Source organism: Tympanuchus pallidicinctus, unplaced genomic scaffold, assembly GCF_026119805.1.
Source record: "Tympanuchus pallidicinctus isolate F22 unplaced genomic scaffold, pur_lepc_1.0 scaffold5, whole genome shotgun sequence".
Taxonomy (NCBI): domain Eukaryota; kingdom Metazoa; phylum Chordata; class Aves; order Galliformes; family Phasianidae; genus Tympanuchus; species Tympanuchus pallidicinctus.
Window position 1 is genome coordinate 62,442,533 of NW_026294769.1, and position 16,303 is coordinate 62,458,835.

Below are 16,303 nucleotides of genomic sequence, written 5' to 3' on the forward strand. Positions count from 1 at the left end.
GAATATTCACTGATGTCCACCTTCACTTCTAAGTCTCGCCCTAAGATGCATATAGCATGAAATCAGGTTTCAGACTATAGCTTCACACCAAGTTAGCAACTTGCTAACATAGACAGCATCCTTCTGGTAGCTCCTGAGTTGTAACGCTCAGTATCTAGACAAATGAATTCCATCCCAAGTTGTTTTGCATAAATAACATGGCTACAAGCCAAGAACTGAAGTGTTGAAGGAGTGAGAGTGCTGTTCTGGGATTGTTTAGAGGGTGATGGTCTTTGCTCTTGTTTTTTGGCAGGGAAGAACCCATGGCCAATCCCGAAACCACTGTCTGTTGGGATGCTTGGATTTGGAGGTACCTGTCCTGACCCAGAAAGCCAGAAGCATGACGGACAGGAGGACAGTTTAAGGATTTCTCCATGTTCTGACAATCTGAACCCCAGAAAGGATAAGACCAGCCCAGGACATCTCTGATGGAAACAAGCCACTGACAAATCCCACACACTGCCGGCAGTGATGTTATCAGGGCCTTTCCCACTGTGGGATTCATCAGAGCAGATGCTGGTACCTGTGCAGCAGGACAGCAGAGAGAAGCCAGCCATGTAAGGTGCAATTTCCTGCTATAGTCCATGTCCAAAGTATGTGAAGAGGACAACCCCTTGAAATGCTTTCCTCTGCCCCTTGACCATGCTGGGAGATGGCGAGGTCTGGCTCTGATAGACCGGAATGCTTTGTAGGTACCAGAAGTTAGGTGGGATAACTGCAATTCCCAGTGTCTGTGATGGGCTTCTGACAACTCTGTAACAAAAAACATGGGCCAATATTGTAATACGTTCTCAGCCACTAGGGATCAGCCTTCCAAGGCCTCCGGTTGGTGCAGCACTTTTTTTTCCCTCTACACAACTATAGCGACTCCTATTACAAATCAGTGTTACCTACCAATTACTGTGTCACCATGCAGAGATACTGTCTGACCTACAAGTGGCACAGACTGAGCTTTTCCTGCCCTCAGGTAAGACAGTAAACACCTGTCAGTGTTACCGTATAGATGCTCTACCACGTATACCATCTATACAGCAGATAGATACATACCAACATCACTCAGTTCAAGCCGAGGAGAGAGCAGATACAGCAAAGTGTCATCCATTTCATTATCCTGAACTCAAGGAACACGGCAATCATGCTCCCAGTGTGCATTTTCAACATTACAATTTCAACATTACAAGGAACAACTGTTATTTTACCTTAACAATAAAACCACACCGCAACAGAAATGTATGTCCTTTATTAACAACTTTTCAAAATAAATCTGAAGAAAAAAAGTCTTTGGTGACACTATCTATAAAAACAACCTATTTTAGATGGCAAACCTATGTTGTTATACAGGTTAATGAAGTAAACCAAATTATATGGCTTTTTAATTTCTCACTCTCTCTTTTTCTCTCACTCACACAGTTGCTTTAGGTTTAATTGCACCATGTTTCAATAGTCAAACAAAGAGGGAGAAACACTTTAAAAAAGATGTGGCAGCACTATGAAAACATCGGTAATGCATTAGAAAAAAATTCTCCAAAATGTACATTTTGTACAAAATAAGATTGTATTTGTTTCTTTGTTTCTTTACATTTGTCCACCTCTGAATTCCCGTTTCAGGTTTCCATTCTCATCCTCCGAACACTATACATATTGTCTCTCAAAATAAATATACAGGATTATGTACAAGGTCACAAGGCCCATTGGATCATCGCTAACCCACTTAAAAAATCACAAAAAGGGTGGGAGGGGGCATCCAGAGGCCTCTGATGAGTCCCATAAATCCCCCTATTTGAACTCTAAATGTGTGTGAAGACAGACCAGTGGAACAAAGGCCAACTTGACTTAGCTTTAAACAAGAGTGAGAGGCACAAGACCCGGGGAGATGTTCCAGCAGACACCAGGAAGGCCCCAGGCCCGTCCCTGCCAAACCCCAGCGATGCCCATTGGGATGACCCCACAACAGGCCACGCTTCCGTGTCAGCCCAGAGCACGAGCAGGCAGCGATCACAGAATCACAGAATCACCCGCGTTGGAAGGGACCTCAAGGATCATGTAGTTCCAACCCCCCTGCCTAGCAGGGCCACCAAACGTACACATTCAGATCAGGTTGCCCAGGACCCCGTCCAACCTGGCCTTGAACACATCCAAGGACGGGGCATCCACAACCTCCCTGGGCAGCCCGTTCCAGGGCCTAACCACTCTCCTTGTGAAGAACTTCCCCCTAACATCCAACCTAAATCTTTCCTCCTTCAACTTGGATCCATTTCCCCTAGTCCTGCTGTTGTCAGCCCTTCTGAAGAGTTTACTCCCCTCCTGGGTGTAGGTTCCCTTCAGGTATTGATAGGCTGCAATGAGGTCACCCCGCAGCCTTCTCTTCTCCAGGCTGAACAAGCCCAACTCCCTCAGCCTGTCCTCATAGGGGAGGTGCTCCAGCCCCCTGATCATCTTAGTCGCCCTCCTCTGGACCCTTTCCAAGATCTCTACGTCTTTCTTGTACTGAGGGCTCCACACCTGGACACAGTACTCCAGATGGGGCCTCACAAGAGCCGAGTAGAGAGGGACAATCACCTCCCTGTCCCTGCTGACCACCCCTCTCCTGATGGAGCCCAGGATCCCATGGTGCGATCCTCTGGTGCTGTATGTTTAACTGGTGGAGTTAACAGGAGGGCTGTCCATTCATTCAGGAGCTACGAAGAGCGAGTTTCCACTTTTATTTTTGAAATAAGGGGAGAAAGAGGAAGATGCTGCACTTTACACAGGGAACGTAAAGGTTTAACGAATAAAACTGTACTTCAAGCTGCTTCTGTCATTGTCTCAGCATCAAATGATTGCTTCCATTCTTGAAACGACACCTTTTGGTAAACGAGCTATTCTAAAAGGCGTTCATTGGTGAAAGATTAATTCCTTCGTCAAGGTTGGCTCTGAGGAAGAAATTGGAATCTGAAGGTGATCAAATCCACAGTGTTTTCAAGTGGAAAAGATCAAAGCGCTCGATAGCTGTGCATTAGCACACCACTGTGTTCATAATGGAATTGTTACATAGCTTAAACATTCACATTTGGAAAAAAGCTATGGTAATAGCTAGAGTTTTTCACAAAATAGAAAGAGGGCAGAGGAATCTCACACAGGCCCGAGGGACTGCACAGAGAGCCAGGCACTTTCTATCTTGGAAGTTTGCCCCTGTTTTTGTGTCTCGTTTTTCTCATTACAAAACCCTCCTCCAGCAACAGATCTCATTCAAATCATAACTGGGAAGGGTTTCTCTTTTTTTTTTTTTTCTTCTTTTTTTTTTTTTATTTAAATAAATTCAATTAAAAAATCATCAGCTCTTCCAAACTCTACTCCCTACTTTTGCTCTGCTTTGATGGTATGGATCTGTTCACATTCATCCATCCATCTCACCCCTGATTAAATTAAGGTCAGTAACCTTTACAAAAGGCCACATGAGAAACACTCAGTCAAGTCATCAGGCATTCAAGTACCTGTAAAGTAAAGGCTAACATAGCCTGCTGTTCATGAAAAATAAAAAAATAATTTAAAAAACTACAAAAGGAGCAACAAGGAATGAACCTTGTTTCAGCACCATCTGAATTAAGTGTGGAAAAAAAGGATAAAGAACCATTAACTCGCATGTAGGATGTAATAAAAGGGTGATTGTGGAACAACAGGGCTCTACCTGACACAGCCATGAAAAGGCCTGGAAGTACACCCGGTGTCTGCAGGAGCACTGTCTGACAGCACCCACATCAGGCATACCAAGCTGAACACCTGCATTGAATCTGCATCCAGTTCTTCAAATGGGTGCTGGGGCATACATACAAACGAGATACATTCCTTCCTAGGGTGATGGGTCTGCCTGGTAACCTGCTGCAGAGGGGAATGTGCGCATCTATTCTGAGCCTTCTGCAGCTAAGCCCATTATTGTTTCTTGCTTAATTAGTGATCTGTAAACAGAAAGAACCTCAAAACTCATTCAGAGCTTTAGCAGTCTCCCTCAGCCACCCTGAAAAGTGAGGGTGACACAACATCAAACAGCTTAAAAGCCTGGCCTTACTTGCTGCACTCCAACACTGATGAGCCGCTCCCATTGCTAAACAGCCAAAATGGCACTAACTGAAAGACAGGAAGAATTGCAATTCTCATTTTATGTAGGGCTCCTCTTTCCCACTCTCTATCCCCAGCAATGCTGAGGACACATCCACACACCCTGCCTGCCTCATCCAGTGTCTGATGTGTGCTGCAGCAGATCTGAGAAGATATATTCCTGTCCCTGGAGGAGCTGCCTGATTTTCAACAGCACTAAGTAGCATGGGTACCACTTTATGGGATGTGGAGAGCTGAAATTTCAGCTCACCATACAGAGATGGGAGGACAGACTGCTCGCCTTCCTCCCTGATCCTGTCTACCTACTCCTGTCTCTCCATGGAACTTTCCATATGCTGATTTAACTCTCTAAAATGGCATTACAAAATCACCAACCACTTTTTTGCCCCTGGCTGGCAGCAGGCACAAGGTGAGACTATGGCCAGGGCAGAAATGGATGGAGCTGAGGAGGTACCTCTTCCTTCCAGCAGCACTCAGCTACTGGCTGCAGCCCCATGCGTGCTGCGATCAATTCCTGTAAGGATTTGGTTCAGACTCAATGCAAAATGTCAAGAACCTGATGTTCCCGCCCTAACTCGCTGTGCTCTGTTCAAATACTGCTGTACAAATGCAAAGCCAACCACACCTTGCAAGTCTTTACATGCCACACTGCAAACAAACATCTAGTAATATCTACTTTACAGTTCTAAAGCAACTTTCAGTTAGGGATTTTGATCTTGCCATCACAAGAGAAATTGTTTAAGCTTTATGGCATTCCCTCTAATACCAGTAGCTACTGCTCAAATGAGGACCTGTGCACACCATGGTTAAGGAAGTTGATAAAAGCTGTGCAGTACATCAGCGTTTGAGCCTAAACAAAACGTTAGCCCTGTTGCACTGTCTCTATTTATATCACAGAAATCCAGAACCATTTCATTTGGAAGGGACCCTTAAGGCCATCTAGTCCAACTCCCCTGCAGTGAACAGGGACACCTACAGCTAGAGCAGGGTGCTTAGACCCCCGTCCAGCCTGACCTTGCAGGTCTCCAGGGATGGAACATATGCTACATCTCTGGGCAACTCGTTCCAGCGCCTAGCCATCCGTAGCGTAACAACATTCTCCAGCTACTCTTCACCCCTGCTACAGAACAGCCTGGATGCCAAGGAATGAGGTATAGGAAGGTTCACTGGTCCTTGCTGGGCACCGTCACTATATGCTCTTGCTGTTGAGGTGGTTATCACTGTAGAACACTCCAATGCACCTCACAGAGATGTGAGACTGTGAAATGTTTTTAAAGTGCTTGTTGTTTTAGCAAACCATCACAGCACCTTCCTGACCCTTTGTTTTCACTCTTCACTTGAGAAAACGCATAAATAAGCAAAGCATTACAGAAAAGTGAACAATTGGGATATTCCAACTTAAAAAATGCTTCCATCTGAAATGATAAAATCATTTTGGGAGTGAGCTACACCGGTACTTTCAAGGCAGGCTTCAGCCCAAGTTACCCTGCCTCATGCAAACCCAAGAGAACCTGCTGCTGCCAGTACTGATCTCTGACAACATATTTTGCTTCAGGTGCAGAAATCCAGAAGGGAATTTCTCCAACTATTTGCATGTCCAAAAAATGAAAAGAAAAAACGAAAAAAAAAAAAAGAAGAGAGAGAGAGCGAGAAGCCCACAGTTTGATTCCATATAAAACACTTTGTTACACGCCCAATTCCTGCTCTGCAAGAACTAACATGCTCCCTTTTTGCACCAACACCCCTTCTGCTCTCCAAACAAAGCTATTTCTGGAGACTCAGTGGCTGTGGCCTGGCAGCAGCGCTGCCCCCAGCCATACTGCTCTGGCCCAGCAGCAGGGCCATGGGGACAAGGCCTTGCTGCGAGCAGCCCCTGTTCCTGCGTGCATGAAGGCCCCGCTGCCATCCTGCTCCTGGCACGGCTGCTCCTCTCCCTGCCCAAAGCCAGGCATCAGCCAGCAGGAACTGCACACGCTGTGGGCTCTCTGGTTTTCTGCCCGTCCAAAGGAGCTCTGCCATAGCGGCCACAACCGGCTTGTGGAAAATGAAGAGAAGAAATATCACAAAAATCAGCAGTTAAGGAGAAACATAATACTTCATTTCTGTCCTGCTTGTGCTCAATTTGTTCCTGAACCTGCTGCATTTTCTCCCCGTGAGATTCAAGCATTTAACATTGCAGGGGAAAAATGAATGAAAATTGCTATGACAATCAAACGCATGAAAGAAAGAAATGGCAGCTTTGAAATATTCACAACCAACACAATTTTGATTAAAGAAAGAACTCTGTTTTTAATAGTTTTTTTTTTTTATCATTAAAAAAGTTTAAACCTGCATAGCAATCATTTCAAAAATAATTATTTAATGTTCCATAATGAAACTGTACACAACCTAGTCGTGAGCGACAGAGGCCTGCCGGGCAGGGAAGCAGTGCGGAGCCGCGCACCGCCGGGTGCCGCTCGCCATGTCCGGGTGCGGCCGGGCCCGGCACAGTCCGGCTCCAGGCAACGGCGGCCGTGTGGGGCTGGGGCAGCTGGGCCCCATGGGCAGCGCTCCTCAGAGTCGTTCAATGTCTCGGTATTTCTTCCTCAGGATGGAGACCTGGTCTTTAAAGAGGACGGGGTCGAGCCTCATCTGAGAGTGGATCAGCGGCATATAGCCAAACCAGCTGGCGAAAGTGTTCATGCAGCTCTGCCGTTGGGCGAAGTGGTCGGGGTCAGCCCAGCGTGAGGCCCGGGATGTCTGTGTGGAGAGGAGCAGAAGTTAAGCAGTGACTGGAAAGAAGGCAACGAAATGGCAGCAGAGGGTGGGTGCCTCAGCCTGGGAGACACAGAGCCGTGCAGCTGCAACAGGGCTTGGTAGAAGCCTGCCCTGCAGCACTGTCTACAGAAATCTGCTCTGTGAGGGGCATCAAGTCAGAGGATGGACACCCCATGTGTAATGGCAGCTGCTGATGGCAGGCTGGCCTCCCTGGCCTCCAAAACCATGCTAAGGGCCACACAGCATGGTGAGCAGAGTCTCACTGTGTCTAGTGTCACCCACATCATGACAATCCTGGGCAGGCCTCCCATCACCTGCCAGCACATTGCCTCACCTCATCTCTCTCTATTTTGGGAGAGAGCAAGACATTAAAAATCACAGGGAGGAGGGGAGGGGAAGGGAGGGGAAGGAGGGAGGAAGGGAGAGGGGAGGGGAAAGGAAGGGGGAGAAAAGGGGGGAGGAGAAGGGAGGAAAAATGGGAGGAAAGGGAAGGAGAGAAACGGAAAGGGAACAGGAGAGGAAAGGAAGGAGGTGAGGAAAAAGGAAAAGAAAAAGGAAAGGAAAAAAGTCCAGACCTCCAGAAATCGATATGTATTTCAAGTGGCTTGTAACTAAGCTCAATTGAAGTCCATACATGCCTAACATTACTTGTTTGCAAATGTCCAGCAGGGAAAAACAGATTGCTTCCACAAAGCGCATCTGTCCAGACCAGTGCAGAAGACAGTAGTGTCTTAGAGAAAATAAACTGAAGTTCCACATTACATCATGATAAACTCTGATGTGAGGAAAACACCACAGGTTGCATATATGTAAAATTCTATGGACTAATTTTCTAAAGCTGAGGACAGCTATAATTCCAATGAAAGTCTATTGAAAATCAGCATCTCTGAAAAAATAAGACCTAACAGCCTGAATGCAATTATTGTTCTATATCTGTACTTAGAGTACGTGTATGAAAACAATAGAGCTATTATTTAAGGGAAGCTATAAATGCTGTGAAGCTGCTCCATTTTGTTTTGTGCCACTTCTCATGCATCTCTATAGCACTTATGTTTCTACTACACTTTAAAAACAAATATCATAAGCTCAAAGTGCGTTAATTAAAATGTGAAGAAGCTGATGAAGTCAGGGAATTGCCAAAGGATTGTTGTATCAGACTTGATCTTTATCCAAGGCCTGTCCAGTTCAGCACAAGTGGTAGCTTATTATGTGCATTGATTATGGACTCTTGATTATACAGAGTCACTAAAGCTTGTTGCTGGAGGATTAAAGCAAATATTCTGACCATTAGCAATGAATTTCCATATGACTGTTAATCTCTGTCACAACACTGAGGTTATGTTTTTTTATTTGTCTTTCAAGGAATTATGAACATAGTCCATTACATTTCCCAAAGCTGCACAAACAACTTGTCTTTAGGAGAGAGTTATAGTTCATAGATGACTCAAGCTACCCACGCTGAAAAAAGAAAAATGATTGTTCAGCCATTGCCAAACAGCCAAAGAACATTCCTGTGCAGTGGCATACAGATAATGGAGTCTACAAAGTGGCACAGTCACTCTCCTGCCAAAGACATGGACAACGCTAGTAGGAGAAAATGTGAGGGGAAAAAGAAAGCCTCTTCATTCTGCCTGACCCCCCTTCCCATAGCAAACCTGGAAGTATTGATAATAGACATTGTGGCAGCACAGATAGATTACTTAGGACTTGTCCCTGTTCCCATTGCTCAGTCACACAAGGGAAGAGCAGATACCCTTCAAGTTAACCTGTGTCCTTGTTGCTAGAATATCCATTTCTGCAATTACAGAATACTTAATAGATGGAAGAGGCCCCACAGTACCCACTTCATGGCTGCTAGTGAGTTATAATGACACCATGCAACAAAACATACCTCTGTTGTGACAATCAGCACTTGCAACACACAATATACTTCAAAACAGCACGGAGGTACGATACGCATTATATATCCCCAGTACATAAGGAATATATATAATCCCATTATATGTCTACTAGTATATAATATTCATTAAAAATAATTAAAAATATAAAATCTTTTCAGAATTTACTTCTGCTTCTAGCATTCCATGAGGTCTTCTCTCCAGAATATTTAATTAGAAAACTGGGAGTTTAACTAAAATTCAGTCACTAAAATAAACGTTCCATGAGTTTGGGATCACTGTAAGTAACACAGTGTAAGAAATTAAGAAGTAGGTGCCTGCCAGTACTCCTTCTGGATTTTCTTTCACTATAGTAACAAAATCTATACTGTAACTTATAGCTCTGTCAAGCTAAAAACTGCAAAAAACAGCCAGAATGTTATTCATTCTGTAAGCCTAATATGGAATTCAAAATGTTAAATATTAATACATCCCGACAGCTAAAATAATCCATGGATACATACCTGTCCCATCATGGTCTCCTTGTACTGTTTTTTCTGCGTTACTTTGATTGGAGGCAATTTTGTCACAGCTGACACCAAAAAATTCATTAGAATGTCCTCACAATTGGCCAGTTGGTCCACCATATTCTTTAGGCTGGCAGGCAGGTAATGAGTGTACAGGTAGTGATAATATCTGGAAAGTAACAGTAGGGTTATTAAGAGAATTAATAATTCAGCATTAATTAAGAAACAAAATATAAGAATATTATTAATATTAAGAAACAAAATATATAGCTTTAAAAAAAAAAACCTCGGTTAAAAGAAATAATGCAGACCTATGTATCAAGAAGTAGGACTTAGAGCACTTCCACTGTTATACTGTAATTGCCAATACTGATTCATCCCCCATCTTTCTTTTCAAAACTGTTCAGTCAGAGGAACTCCATTATATCAGCCTGCTACTGTCCTCATTGTTCAAACTATTCTCCTTCGGACCTCTATCATCCCCTACAGTCTGTCCTCTCCTCTGCTAAGATCTGGATTAGGTACTGAAGAATATGTTGACTTTTTCCTAACATCTAGAGATGCCTTTGGTCTGCGGAAGTTCTAACAACAGGGGTTTTCTCCAGTATGCTGCAATATGCTGGCCTACAATGTGCCCATTGCACTACGTTTTTAGAGTAGCCAGAAGACTTTGCAGACTGCAGCTGTCAGCCAGCACATATCCAGTGCTGGTCTGGAAGTAAACTCCTTTCTGCTATGCTACAGGCCATTCAGTTGAGCAGCTTAATGAATTCGGGAACTCTTTGAAGTGCGTAATTCCTGATGTTAAAAAGAGTGGTCCGACCGCCTCAAAATACAAGTGACTTCAAAGGGACCCAACAAGCGCAATAATGATTACCAGATCCCCAGAGCTAAACTGAGAACTTAAATTATTACCCCATAAAAAGTAGACCCATTTATTATCTTTCCATTTTTTCCCCTCCCCGGAAGAATGTCTTTCATTTCCCACTACCACTTTGTTTCATACAGAAGGAGAACAGCTGATGCTTTGGGTTCTTACTTGTGGTAAATAGCAGCTCCTGTCAATACCATGGAATAGTCATTAGTCCACTTGGAGGTATAGCCCCACCTCTCTTTAGTGTTGTCCCAGAAGTGACTGCGAGCAGGGTACCCCACAATCCTCTCCGGGAAACTCTGCCAAACTGTAAAGGCAAAATCCACCTGCAGACAAAGGCACAGACCAAATGAATACCAAAACTGTTTCAATAAATGTCGACAAACAAAATATTACCTTGCCACTAATTCATAATTCAAAATCTTGGAACTGTTGCAAAACATTAATTCTGTGTATTCATCAGTAAATTAAACTGACTGCTTGACATTTTGCCCTATAATTATGCACATTTTAATGGTTTCTATTAAAGGGAGTCTAGAGCATCACAGCATTACATTAACATTTTCAAGCTTGCCCTTTACATATCAAACCTTTTCAAGTTACAGAAAGAACTGTTGTAGGTGCATGCATTTGTACGAGGGCTGCTCCAAAAGTAATGCCTCCTATTTTATGATGTTGGCCTACGAAATCAGAGGTGGATATTGGTGGTATGGCAGTAGAGGCTGAACCTTCCCACCAATATTCCATTCCCCATTGTTATCATGCTGTAGATGGCAGCAGAGGGGCAGACTGACAAAATGACAGGAATATGAACTGTCAGATTCAATGTCAGGAAAAATTCCTTCTCCAAAAGTGTGGTTAGGCACTGGAGCAGGCTGCCCAGGGCAGTGGTTGAATCACTGACCCTGGAACTGTTCACAAAACATTTAGATGTACTAGAAGACACAGTTCAGTGTCTTCAGGGAAATATTGGTGGTAGGTGGACAGCTGGAGTGATCTTGGATGTCTTTTCCAACCTTGGCGATTCTATGAAAACAGTGTTTGATATGGAAGTGTGTATGAAGCAAAGATATGGAACTGAATTCCTCCAAGTGGAAAAAATGGTGCCCAGTGACATTCACCAATGCTTGCTGAACACTTATGAATATCAAAAGGTGGATGTCAGCACAGTGAGGTGGTGGGTGGTGAAATTCAGAAGTGGCAACAATGATGTGAAAGACAAGCCACATTCTGGATGAAATGAAGAGCGTCTTGATCAGCTCGTCCACATGAACTGATAGATCACAACCAGGGAACTATGTACAGGGCTAAATACTGGCTTCAGTGTTGGACACAATGGTGACAATGTTGGAATGTCACAAAGTTTGTGCCAGATGAGTCTCTGAAATGCTCACACAGGAACAGAAAGAACAGCATGTGCAAGTTTGTCAGGACCTATTGAACCAACATGAGGCTGAAGGGGACAGTTTCCTGGATCACAACATCACTGGTGGCGAGATGTGGTGTCATCATTAACAACCATAGTCAAAACAGCACTCCATGGAGTGGTGACATTTGAATTCCTCATTGAAGAAAAGGTTCAAGATGCAGCTGTCAGTGGGTAAAGTGATGTGCACTGTCCTTTGGGTTAGGAAGGGGGTGATCCTTCTGGATTTCCTGTAACCAGGACAAACCATCGACTCTGACCATCACAACACTAAGCTGAAGGCTTGAACTTCCAGTGCCAGGCCAGAGAAGAAAACAATCCTTCTCTTGCAACATAAGAACACCAAGCCCCAGACCCATTTGAAAATCATGGAGCACCAATCTGGGCTGGACTGTCCTACCACACCCAGCATATAGTCAAGATTTGGTGCCTCCTAACTTTCATCTGTTCAGCTTGACAAAAGGTGGATTGAATGGGCAACATTTTCTTATCAGTAACACTGTCATAGCAGCTGTCAAAAAGAGGGTCACTTCTACTGGTCAATTTTTATGTGTGGCATGCAGTCTCTTGTTCATCACTGGCAAAAATACACAGTTACAGGTGGTGACTATGTGAAAAATATTATCATGAAGCTGTTACGTAGAATTTGCTCTATCAAATAGTGATACCATGCTCTTTATATCTATTGTAGTTTCCATGAAAATAAATAGGAGGCATTACTTTCAGAGTGGCCTGCGTACTTACATGCAATATAGAGTGCTAAAAGCCATGTGGATAACTGAACCTTTTGCACATATTCATGCATTTCACTTACCTACCATTTCAGTACTGTCAACAGAAAGCTTGGAAAATCAGGAATCAAACACCTTAAATTATAGGGGTGGCTTGGTGAGATTAAAACAAGCAATCAGTGTGGATTTCTTTTATATTATCCATCTGTTCTGAGCCCTTAATGTGCTGAGGTGACACCTTTAAGACTGTATGTATGACCACAAGGGTTAAAATGATAGCTTAATAAAAACAGAGGTAGATTCCATAGGAGTCTGTGCTTTAAAAAAAATGGATTTTACTGTATAAATCACAAGAAGATATTAAATGCTGACATAAAGATTCTTTCATTTATTTATTTATCTCACTGAAACTAGCTTAATAATTCAAACCTTAGGGAACTGAAAGGTTGATACGGGATTGCTGCCCTGGAATCCCACCAAACAAATAAGAGGAAAGGGATGGTTGGGGTAGTTTGCAGAAGGCTCACCAGCATTTGATTTGAAAGGTGTTTGGTAAAAACACATATGGAAAATTTTTTATTTATGTTTTATTTTCTGTGAAAGTTGGTTGGCAGTCCCTTCAATTCAACTTGGCTCAAGCTAGATTAAAATTTTAAAAAGAAAGACAACTCTGATTGTTCCATTCAAATCCAAGAGAAAGGGGGTCTTGTTTCTGCATTGCATAGTTCCCTCTGTACCAGAGGGACCAAAACCTTGCTCAAAAATGCTTGGAAAACCTTTCAAGAATACAGCCAAAGTCAAGGGTGTAGAGGTTAGACAAAGAACAGCTGCTATGAGAATAGTCACATTTTGTGTGATTGTTGTCAGACTTCCCTCATTTACAAGCACTTTTATGAAACAGAAGAGTCACACATGTACTGGAACACAACACTAAGGACTGGTTACTTTCTTTCAAGTTGTTTCAAGGAATCTGAGGCCAACTAGAAAGTCAATGTGCACAAACCAGTTATCTTTTTGATAGTTCTGATCGCATCCAAATCAGTACCACATGAAAGAGCTAAAGGTTTTTTCCCTGTCCTATAAAGCCTGACATCTGTTTTCTTTAGAGACGTTTGAGAATCTCAAACTTAAATAAATAACAAAGCAGCAACACCCAGTGTCTTCACTTGTGTATTCAAGTATCTGCCCTTGTACCCACTAAACCAACCATCCTAACAGAAAAAACCCCAAACTGGTCCTTATCCTGTGTAATTTTGCAGCATTGCCACTCAGATGATCAGCAGGAAAAGCCAATCCGGCTGCCAGTCCCTTAAATCCTCATACTATTCCTAACTCACACTGATTTCTAATTACTTCCCACACAAACATCCCTCTGTGCACATGACAGAGCTCTTCTCAAGAGAGCAACCACACGCCGTTCTGCTGCAAAGGGGAGACTGATAGTCCACAAGATCTGGACAGGGCAGAAGATGTGTCTGGCAACTGCTCCTCCCAGCAGGAATGTGATCATGTTTGACCATGCTGCTAAACTGCTTCTTCTGGTCCCTGAAGCTTTGCCACAATGACCACCCATGAGCAGTCAGTTCTGAGGCAAGTTTCATAGTGCACACTATGCACACTCAGCATTTCAAACAGGCTGTTTCTTTGTGTAAGCTGCGTGATGAGAAGTGAAGGAGAAGAAAGAACTCAGTTCTTCTCAGAGAGCCACCAAAAGCACAGGGACAGGAGGCTCAGAGCCAAAACCTACCATGCAAACACGCAGCATCGTGCTTACAGGAGGGAGGAATCCACAAAAAAACGCATACATTATGTCACACAACAACAAACACTTGCATTTCAAAATGTTCAGTGTAAAATACAGCCAAGCCAAATGAGAAAAACCTTGTCTCACATGCATTCCAGAAGTCCGAATGACTACAAAATAAGGATAATGATAAATACTAGGCAAAAAGAAAACAAAAGCCCCAAATCCTCCTGCAATCCACAGGCTGGACTGCTGTACCTACTACCTCAGTACAATGAACCTGGCAGTTTTTACCACGAGGAGCTGAGATAGCTCTCTTCATCCTGAACAAAAAGCTGCTTAGGATCTCCAGCCCCAGGACAAATGTCTTCATTTCAGTGTTTAGGATTTCTCAGGCTGCACACATAAATGATTTGGGAGCAGCTGTATTCTTTCTCATCTTGCAGGAGCAACCAGGATGTAACCTTGGTATCGCATAGGTTCAATGCCATTTGAGAAGCAGAAGAGGGCTACCATGGCTCCATCTGGAGCAGCTTAACCACAGCACAAGAAGACCATACCGGGGAGAACAACACCTACAATCTCATCCATTTAGAACAAATTCAGTGACATCTTAGGATATACAGCAGTGACTGGTGGCTAATGTTAGGCATTTCCTCACTAGCAGCAATTATATCAGTGAAAAGTCCACATCACTGACAAAGAAAGCGCTTTTATAAAGGTGAAATGAGGAGGAAAAGAATAACCATGAACATGGGGGGTAAAAAAAAAGGGAAAACAAAAGAAAATCAATTTTTTCAAGCTATTCCCTGGCCGTCATTAATAATGTATTTCCCAAATATTGCACTCTATATAAACTGTCAACAGTTTCCCCTGTGGTTCTTGGAAAGAGGTTCCAGAAATCAATACTCATCCCAGTTGTAAAAATTGCTTTTCTACAGTATTTTTCTTCCTTAGCGCTATCTTCCTCTTAGCACAAACACTCCAACACCCCAACTAGCCAAGATCTCCAACTTTATGGGAAGACACAACAGCCAGCAAGAAAACATTCCCCAGCAAATGCTGTATTAGATGGCAATGCTCTCTTTTGGAGCAACAGCAATCCCCTGCTGCTGACACCCCTTCTTTCCCCACCTACATCCTACTGGTAGCACAGGGGGAAAAAAAACCTATCCTAATCAGAAAAGTGAGAACAGAGTTAAAGTCGACTGCTCCTGGCTGCCTACACCCGCCCGCAGCTATGTTACTAAAATAATAAAGAGCGGAAGAACCATATGCTAATGATGAGCCAATTAACCGAGGTGAAAAGCTCTTCTGATGGCAGTCAGTGGCAGGGTTTCTGAAACAAGTGAAAAACAGAAAATCTGAGGAGTATCACAGGAAACCTCTTAACATTTGGCCACCAGCAAGAGAAGAGCCTATCTGCTGTGCCAAGGATTGGCCAAGGAGCCGGGCAGGCTCTCCAGATGTCAGAGGCGCTTACCTCAGTGGTTGAAAGCACGGTGTCCTCGTCCAGGCTTAGCACTGCATCTGTCACTATGTTGTCGTAGGGTAGGAAGCGACTGCTCATAACCTGTGGGTATCCAAGGCAGGAAAGGGAAGAAAAAAAATCACTTAAAGGACTAATTTCCCTGGGAAATACTCTATTTCATTCCTCACTCCTATGTCCTTTCATCTGAGGCACACTGCATGTCTGTCTGACAGAAAGGACCACTCAGCTCATGAGGGAAAGAATGACATTTTTGTCACCCCAGCAGTCAGTTTATACCTCCTAGCTGAGGAATAATTTCTGAACAGATCTCTCTCTTTTGAGTAGGCTGCTTTCCTTATGTGACAAACTGTCATGGTCCACACTGAGAATTAGATGTACCAGAGCTTCCCTGGAAGCTAGTTCTGTACCTCTGCTCTTCCATGGGGTGTGAGGCTTAGAGACAACGAAGTGCTGACAAGAACTCTGTAGTGCTCGTAAGGTTACGGCTAGGAAGCCAAGAAGTACATGTGTGTGGAGGAAATTATGCTGCCAGGACTCTACCTCTGTAAGTGGCACAGCTCCATCTCTGGTCATTACTGCTGAATCAATAGGGAGCTGCTGCCATGTGATGCATTGTTATTCATCAAAAAAGGAGAATACATTAAGGAACTTGATTATCTGTCGGGCTTTGTTTGCAACAAGAATTATGTTGACCGTGTAGCATGTCTAAAAGTCACTTTTTTAAGTGACACAGCTATATAC

General features: G+C 43.5%; 1 protein-coding gene across 1 annotated transcript in view; it reads right to left on the minus strand.

Annotated features, from left to right (window-relative positions):
• Window positions 1-6,397: 6,397 nt before the first annotated feature.
• EXT1 (exostosin glycosyltransferase 1) overlaps window positions 6,398-16,303 on the minus strand; it is a 161,199-nt gene continuing 151,293 nt past the window's right edge. The window contains exons 8-11 of the mRNA XM_052703631.1: window positions 15,554-15,643; window positions 10,335-10,495; window positions 9,293-9,464; window positions 6,398-6,873 (exon numbers count right to left, since the gene is read on the minus strand). Coding sequence (XP_052559591.1) covers window positions 6,688-6,873; window positions 9,293-9,464; window positions 10,335-10,495; window positions 15,554-15,643 — 609 coding nt within the window. The 3' untranslated portion in view covers window positions 6,398-6,687. The remainder of the gene's footprint in view (window positions 6,874-9,292; window positions 9,465-10,334; window positions 10,496-15,553; window positions 15,644-16,303) is intronic.